Source organism: Sinocyclocheilus anshuiensis, unplaced genomic scaffold, assembly GCF_001515605.1.
Source record: "Sinocyclocheilus anshuiensis isolate Anshui unplaced genomic scaffold, SAMN03320099.WGS_v1.1 scaffold7, whole genome shotgun sequence".
NCBI lineage: Eukaryota > Metazoa > Chordata > Actinopteri > Cypriniformes > Cyprinidae > Sinocyclocheilus > Sinocyclocheilus anshuiensis.
In genome coordinates, this window is record NW_015549582.1 from 1,638,910 (window position 1) to 1,648,320 (window position 9,411).

At 36.0% G+C, this 9,411-nt stretch overlaps 1 protein-coding gene across 3 annotated transcripts in view; it reads right to left on the reverse strand.

The window, feature by feature from the left end:
* Window positions 1-5,557: 5,557 nt before the first annotated feature.
* Window positions 5,558-9,411, reverse strand: part of stau2 (staufen double-stranded RNA binding protein 2) — a 163,524-nt gene continuing 159,670 nt past the window's right edge. For all 3 annotated transcript variants that reach the window (XM_016446089.1, XM_016446090.1, XM_016446088.1), the window contains exon 15: window positions 5,558-6,755. In XM_016446089.1, coding sequence (XP_016301575.1) covers window positions 6,662-6,755 — 94 coding nt within the window. In that variant the 3' untranslated portion in view covers window positions 5,558-6,661. The remainder of the gene's footprint in view (window positions 6,756-9,411) is intronic.

The window sequence follows — 9,411 nt, forward strand, 5'->3', positions numbered from 1 at the left end:
GGACAGAACACATGAGTTTAAACTACATTCCAATAGGCGCCCTTCACCGACTGTGATGAGCCTAAAATCTCTACCTCTTCATATTTTTTTTTCTTTTTTCGTTTGTTAACAGTATGACATACTCTTTTTGTAACTTTCCTAAAGAGTGCTCTATAGAAGAGCACACAACATGGTTCCAATGTTTAGTGTCTATCTAACTTAAATTAATAAAATGATTTAGATTATTTGTTGGTTTTTGTGTATTAATCTTTACCTCAATGTCTTTTCATAAGCCTGACTCTCAGCAACAGCAAAATACCAGAAATTCCTGAGAAACTTGGCACAGAGAGTCTAGGTTTTAGTATTTGCCAACTTTTCTAGTAAATAAATTCCTGAGTGCATCCCTATTATAACTTCCACAGGAGCGAGTGACATGAGATGTTGGAAGTGAAAGCTCACAGAGGAGAACTACACTTACTGTACTCACAGCAGCGTTATTGTCCATCACACAGCATATGGGAGGGATTTTGGAGGAGTAAGCACTAGAATTGTTTGACTCAGATGTTCCATTCAACTCAAAATGCCTATTATCTGTAGTTGTGAAAGGAATTGTGAAGTGAGTTTACTTAAGGGGAACTGCATCACAGGAAGAGAGGAGGCCTGTCCTCGATTGCTAAGCTTATGAATGACCATGCCTCATACTTACAGAACAGTTCAGCAACAGCTTGAGTGTTTCATAAGAGATCAACCTACTCATAGTGATAACTTTTGCTAACCTTTCGATTTTGAAAGGTTGGCAAAATCACAAAAACGTATTTTAACGTCTATAAGTGAATAAGAGGGCGTGACATTCTGAACACCATCGGGCCTCATTTATAAAATGTTCCGTAGAAACTGTCCTACATTTGATCTTACAACCATTTCTCAAATGTGTATACGTGTGATTCAGAGAATGAACGTATGCACAAAAAAACGTACGTGCGTATGCCTCTGTTTCAGTTATAAATCACAAATGATCTTGAAATTTTGCGCAGCTGAATAGTTTCAGATCTCTGCTTTGTAACCACCGCCTAATGAATGTCAATAACATACTGTATAATAGAGCACCAGTCAACATCCAAATCCTTTATTTGAAAATGGCAAGCTGTAAGAATTGAATGCTGGCATGGATTTTAGTGTAATTTTTAGTGTAGTGTGTGGATTTTTTTAATCTATTTATTTTAATAAATCTTACTGACCCCAAATTATGAAGCCAAATCAGCATATTAGAATGATTTCTGAAAGACCATGTGACACTGAAGACTGGAGTAATGACTGCTAAAAATTGCAGCTTTGCATCATAAGAATAACTTGTATTTACACTCTATAAAATGCTGGGTTAAATACAACCCAGTGCTGGGTAAAATAGGGACAAACCCAGCAATTGGGTTGTATTTAACCCAGCGTTTTGTTGCGAGCCAGAACAATTGCTGGGTTTGTCCCTATTTTACCCAGCACTGGGTTGTATTTAACCCAGCATTTTTTAGAGTGTAAAAATATATTAAAATAAAAAACAGTTATTTTAAACTGTAATAATATTCCACAATATTACTGTATTTTTGATCGAGCTGTGGTGAACAGAAGAGATTCTAAGAGTTATAATTTTGAGGAATTGTATTAAAACCAGTTCGGGTCATTTTGACCTGCAAAACTAGTAACAACTGAGATTTCAATTACTTAGACCACTGAACTTGGAAAAGTTTCCATTTCAGAAACTTCATCATAGGTCAGTCATTCACAAACCCATAGCAAGAGGCACTGCAGACATGCAGCTCTTTGGGCAGCCAATGGTTTTCAAGTGTTGAAAAGCACTGATCTTAAAGCAACTGATGTCAGTAGCCAGCAGTGGAGGTGTTTCAGTCTGATTAATTGGCCTGACTGATGGTCCGTACCAAGAGATTAGTGTTAATACAGAGACGGGGAAATATTGACACATCAAAACCTGCATCTGCAGTAATGTCAAGATAGGATCAGTCTACTGAAGCAACTCCCCACTAAGAAAATAAGTAAGCTTCACAGTGGCAGAAATTCACAGCTTTGAAAACACAGGATGAAATGTTTCCTTTGCACATACAAATGGATTTATTGTTCCTTTCACTCAGCAGAGTGACATAACCACTAATTTAGCTTTAAAAGGTCGATAACAATTAATTCTGGTGGAAAAAATCAATGAACTGTGTTGCCCTATAGCAAAGAAAGCCTGAGTTAACAGCATTATATGGGTTAAATGGGACAGTGCAATTCTCATTGGCGATGATTTTTAGTAGCTTTCCACGGCATAACATTTGAAGAATGACGTATTTAACCTCATCCACAGTTATTAATTAAAGGTAAAACATGATCTTGTTGCATTTCAGGGATATTGGCACGTAAAACTATTCATAATGTGCTAAATGATTATTGGTGCATGAATATATTTAACAAATGGGAGAAAGCGGTCATTTACAAGGACAGGCAACAACAGTCAATCCATTAGCCTTCATAATGAGCTCCTTCTTCCCCAATCTGAATGTGGTTTTTAAAGATTGACTTCCACACTAAAATAGCTGTAATTGATAGTAATAATTACAAAGGCTGTCTCATTGATGTACGATACATGTCTTCATGACCCACAGGACACTCATTCAATCAACATAGAAACTGAACTAATGTTTAACTTTTAAGAAATTTGAACGGCTTGTTTGCACAAAACTCGATACCACAATGCCAGGGTGTTCGTGAGCGGTTGCTACACATTTGCTATGGCGTTCTGACTGGTTTTTAGCACATTCTTATTGTTTTGCTAAGGTAGTCTTGAGTGATTTTAGCACCTTAATATACATTTACATAGGTGTTCTAAGTGTTTTTAGCACATGACTATTCTTTTGCTAAGATGGTCTGAGTCATTTTAACGCATTGCTATAGTATTTGTTTTTAGCACTTTGCTATTCTTTTGCTAAGGTGTTGCGAGTTTAGCATACTGCAATGCATATGCTGAGGTGTTCTGTCTGGTTTTTAGGGAGTTGCTAAACATTTGCTAAAGTGCCCAGTGTTTTTAGCATGTTGCTACACATTTGATAACAAGCGCTGTTTAGCGGGTGGCTGTACGCTTGCTAAGGTGTTCTGAGTGTTTTTAGCACATTGCTATACATTTGCTAAGGCGTTCCAAGTGTTTTTTTTTTAGCACATTACTATTCTTTTGTTAAGATGTTCTGAGTGTTTTTAGCACATTGCAATTCTTTTGCAAAGGCATCGCAAGTTTAGCATATTGCTATGCATTTGCTAATGTGTTTGGGGGTTGCTAAACATTTGCTAAGGTCATCTGAGTGTTTTTAACATGTTGCTGTATATTTGATAAGTACACTATATACCTGATTCTGCTGAACAACACTTGTTAAAGCAGCACTATGTAACTTTTCTGTGTTCAAAATTTACAAAATGTATATAATGAGCGAGTACATCATGAATTCATCTTCCAAACCGCATTGTTGTCGTATTCCGAATCACTACGGTACACTTATAATACGTACTTATATTTGAACTATTGTAGCCTGGTCGGGTCGTCACCGCTGCGGAGTAACACATACCTGCGTGAATCGCCATAGACATAAACTTAGAGAAGTAGCTCCGGTTGGAATGTTCTTCCGCGGGATGTGTGCAGTTCTGTTTATTAACCGCTAGAGCGCCAAAAGTTACATAGAGCTGCTTTAAGGTGTTCTGAACATTTTTAGCACTTTGCTATATATTTGCTAAGGTGTTCTAATTGTTTTTAGCACATTACTGTTGTTTTGCTAAGATGTACTGAGTGTTTTCAATGCATTACTGTTGTTATAGCCCAGATAGCACACATAGGTTAGCAAGATGTGTTAAAGATCTCTTCGTCTGGAAAGCATCTGCGGTGTACAAACATCTGATAGACGTCTTTAAAGGGATACTCCACCCCAAAATTAAAATGTTGTCATTAATCACTTACCCCCATGTCGTTCCTTTGATTTAAACGAAAACAGCGCATCCGTGCAGCGCGGCTGACACAGAAGAGCGTACGCTGCTTGCGTTCAGCGGATATTCTCCAAAATGGCGCTACAGTGATGCGAAGAGACACAGAGGAGACGAATTGTTGAATAAAGTCGTCATTTTTGTTTTCTTCGCGTACAAAAAGTATTCTCGTTGCTTCATAACGTTACGGTTGAACCACTGATGGCAGATGGACTATTCTGACGATGTCTTTCATACTTTTCTGGGCCTTGACAGTGTAATTTACTAGGCAGTCAATGGGACAGTCACAAGCCTCCTGGTTTTCATCCAAAATATCTTAAATTGTGTTCCGAAGACGAACAAAACTTTTAGGGGTTTGGACGAAATGGGGGTAAGTGATTAATGAAAAAAATTTTCATTTTGGGGTGGAGTATCCCTTTAAGATGTCAGTTTTACATACATTCTAAATCATAAAAATCTTAAAGACATCTTCTAAATGTGTATTTGACATCTGATAGGAAACATCCTATAGACGTATTGCAGATGAGCAAACACTCGTAAAAAAATATGTTTTGCAGATAGACTGCAAACAGACATCTCCGTGATGTACGTGTGCTATCAGGAAATATTTTTTAGCATGTTGCTGTTCTTTTGCTAAGGTGTTCTGAGTGTTTTTAGGGAATTGCAAATACATTTACTAGGATTCTAAATGGCATGTTGCTCTACAATTGTAAAGGTGCTAAGAGTGTTTTTAGCATGTTGCGATACATTTGCTAAATTACATGGGCGAAAGATTTACCCTTGCAGATTTCAGTTAAATTTTGCTTAATGTGAACACACATTCAGTAACAGACTTGTTTTTCAAATTGTTAAGCTTGGTTTTATATGGCAGGGATCATTCATTCCTCGAACGACCGTTTCTTGGTGATACTGAATGGACACATAGTATGGATCTATTTTTAGACTGCTGTGTTGCAACGGCTGAAAGACTCATAGATGAAAGTTCATGTGTTACTGAGTCTTAAAGTTCCTTTAGGTATGACACAGCACTACGCCATATGCTTGAGCAAATCGCCTGTGGTTTTTAATTCACACCCATGTGTTGGCAAGAAAATATGAAAACATGGTTGTGTAGTTACAAAGAACATGATCTTAAAGGGATAGATCACTCAAAAATGAATATTCTGACATCATTTACTCATCCTCAAGTTGTTCCAAACCTGAATGAGTTTGTTTCTTTAAATATTAGGTATGGGGAAAAAAATACTATGGAAGTCAATGGCTACTGTCAACTGTTTGGTTACCAACAATCTTCAAAATATCTTCTTTTGTGTTTAACAGAAGAAACAAACTCATACAGGTTTGGAACAAGTGGAAGATGAGTAAATAATTTTCATCTTTGGGTGAACTGTCCCTTTAAGAACTCGTGTTCGATATCACAGATGCACATTATGCATTTAATACAACTGAAAATCTAAGATTTTCTTTTCCCATTTAAACCTGGAAATATTTAAAAATGTTTAGGATTTTGCCAATTTTAAAACATGGAAAAAGAAATGGGAAAGAAGACCACAGACACCAACAGTTTCGACATGAACTGATGTGATTTTACTGCATCTTAAGAAACTGACATGTCTGTTATTACACCGTATATCTTCAAGGAAGAGAAAAACGCTCTTCCAGCGAGTTACCAGCTTCAGATAATTGTTTTACGACTCGACCGTTTTGAAAAGACAGCCTGTCTCTATTGATCACAACCTCTCTTTTCTCCAGAATGCAGTCCTTAAAAGCACTCAGTTGATGTATCGAGTCAATACAACACACAACATAGGTGTAGATGTGCTGGACAAAACTGAAGGGAGAAGAAAACAATCATCAAACAGGACTTCGCTTAAGAGGCGTACCTGTAGCTCACTATTCAGGGCCTCTTGTGTTTCTGTCAAGAATCTTTAACGAAATTCTAATTTCAAGGAGCGTTATAGAAGGCAATAGGGTTATTTGTTCAACTGGACACTATGGATCAGCTGTATCATAGGTGATCCTGTGCTGTTGACCTCTAGCATCAGTTTTATCCATTGGTTTATACTCGTAGTATATGTTTTTCTTTTCCTCTGCATATGATATTCTACAAGTCATATACATCCATATAGATAGATGAATGCTTTATGTCAGCATACACGGTAAGCTGGGTGACTATATATGAAGACAACAACTACGACTTCACAGCACTGGCATCGGTTAATCTTTAAATACTCAAGCATTATTATTCATAGATTAAAGAGAAAAGGAAAATAATAATAACCCCCCAAATAAGATACACAACTTTGTTTTCCCCAATAATGTTTTTTTATACTAATGGCATGACATAAGCCTGTTTAAATCCATATCACTTGGAGGCAAGGTGAAAATAATATTCAAACATCTATCAAATGGGGAAATTTCCCTTGATTTTTTAACATTACCATGCATTACATTTTTATCTATTTTTTTTTTTTAAGTTCACTTACTTGTTATTTTTAGTTAACTCTAGAGTAAATAAATGTGTTAAGATAGTGTTGTCTTCACATAGACTCAAAGAATGCATTTTTTGTCATTTCGTATCATGGGACACATCCACCATATTGCATGTTGACACGTGTAGAAGGATGCAGCGGCGGTCGTGGGGGCTTTCGGGGGGTGGGTTCAGCTCCTAGACGACGGCCTTTGAATCCTTGCAGTCCTGAGCAGTGGTGCCTGAGTTAGTCGGTTTGCTGTCCGTCCTCTCGGCTAGACGTTTCACTTGTCTGCAAGACGGACAGGAACAAAGGAAGATGAATATGATCGACCACCACTGCATTTAAAATAATAATAAAGTAATAATAATACAAACATAAAATGTGACCCTGGACCACAAAACCAGTCATAATAAATAAGAATAAATAAGCTTTCCACTGATGTATGGTTTGTTAGGATAGTACAATATTTGGCCGAGATACAACTATTTGAAAATCTGGAATCTGAGGGTGCAAAAAAATGAAAATACTGAGAAAATGGCCTTTAAAGTTGTCCAAATGAAGTTCTTAGCAATGCATACTACTAATCAAAAATTAAGTTTTAATATATTTACGGTAGGAAATTTACAAAATATCTTCATGGAACATGATCTTTACTTAATATCCTAATGATTTTAGGCATAAAAGAAAAATCGATAATTTTGACCCATACAATGTATTTTTGGCTATTGCTAAAAATACTGTATACCCAAGCGACTTAAGACTGGTTTTGTGGTCCAGGGTCACAAATAGTAAATAATGCAAAAATAATATAACTATAAAATATAAAAATACAGAATTATACATAAAATCTCTAATAAAAAATGTATGAATAATAACTGATTTATAAATAATTATGATTAATAAATGAAAAAAAAATGCATTAAGAAATATGTTTTTGGCTCTATCATCTATAAAATTATATTATAAATTAATATTTAATAATGAACACTACTGTTCAAAAGTTGGGGGTCAGTATTTTTATTTTTTTTTAAAGAAATTAAAAGTTTTTTCAAGTATGCAAACATGCATTAAATTGATCAAAAGTGATAGTAAAGAACTATCTATTCATCAAAGTATCCTGAAATTAAATGTTTCTCAGTTTCCACAAAAATATCAGCACAACTGTTTTCAACATTGATAATAATAATAATAAAATGTTTCTTGAGCACCAAATCAGCATATTTCAATCATTTCTGAAGGATCATGTGACACTGAAGACTGGCGTAACGACTGCTGAAAATTCAGCTTTGCATCAAAGGAATAAATTACATTTTAATATGTTAATATAGAAAAGAGTTATTTTGAATTGTAATAATATTTCACTGTTTTTACTATTGATCAAATACTATTTTGAACGGTAATGCATATGTAAATTATATAAAAAGTAACTTAAAGATCTTAATGTTTCTTCCTTCCCATCAGCCCCTTTCATTGTGACCATGGCCGGACTTACCATTGGGCTTGACTGGGCTGCAGCCCAGGGGCCCCGCCTTAACCCGTTTACATTTGTTCAGTTATGTGCCAGTCAGAAATTATTAGTCGCATTTCAACAGCACGCATGGGCCAGCCGGGGCTAACAACTTCCAGCTTCCAACTACGACATTCGAAGCCATAATCAAACAGCATAAACTGGAATTTATGATTTTTTTCACATAGAAAAAGGACACGCGTATTAAATCATGTCTGCGCTGCGCCGAATCGCCGATTAATTTGTGATCACATGGCTACTTTAAACGGTTCCATTAAGCCTTTAGCCCAAAAGAGCACACATTTACAAAGATAATGATAAATTCTCACATGTTAACGCCTCACTTCTTTACAGAGGATGATTCTATATTATATTAATGTTCCACTAAATTAATCTGAAGAGTTTTGAGCGCTCTCTCCCGTCCAAAGACTATAGAATACCCTAATATCTTACAGGGACTTTGTCCCGTCTCACTACCTCCACACAAAGTGGAGCAGAAATTTCATCAAGACGATTTAAAAAAAATAAAAATAGCCATTTACAGGCTTTGGAAAAGTCATGGAAATTTATTTTACAAATCTCTATATAATAGAATATACTGTATGTTTAATCACGTCCTGAATCTCGGTGCGGGATTGCGCATTTTGGTTTTACTCATTCCCGCAGGTTTCGCACGTTTGGAAAATTCCCGCAAACATTTATTTAATATACAATGTAGGTTAGATGAGTTAAAAAAAATTCACACAGAATATCAGATAAAGTCAATCATTTGAAAACAGCGTGTGTGGTTCAACTGTACCGCGTGTTCTCGCTCTCACTCTCTCAAAATTGCCTCACATCAGCACATCTCGTCTGCACTAAGAGAGCTGCTGCACGCTGCAATACAAGACTTTCGCTCAGCTGACAGGACTGTCACTTGCCTAATCGGGTCAGTGTTGCATCATCACAACAGTTTATCATTTGCAAGTCTTTTTAAGTCTTTTTAAACCATTCGGTACTAGCGTGCTTCAAACTAGTTTTCTGGGCGCTCACGGTCACATCCATAGCGCCGAGCACACGAAGCCGCATCGCAAACACCTCCAGAAAAAGTTATTGTTTTCATTGTTTCTGACTCAAGTAACCTTGCATTTTAATAAATAATGTTACATAAAGACAATTAAACGGTCAGTAATAAATGAACAAGTTACTAGCAATAGCACAAGGATACAAATTATCAAACTGTGCTTTAACTTTTTCAGGTAGGCTAGCCTAAAACTAACAGTAGCTGCTACTATTCAGGAACAAAATACTATGATGTATAAAGTCATAGATATAGATTATATTTATATATTATTCCATATTAAATATGAAAAAGTTATTTAGTCAAGAGCAGATTTGAGCAGAGTGATTTTTTTTTTGTTCTTTAACACAGACTGACAGACAGCAGGTATACTAAAA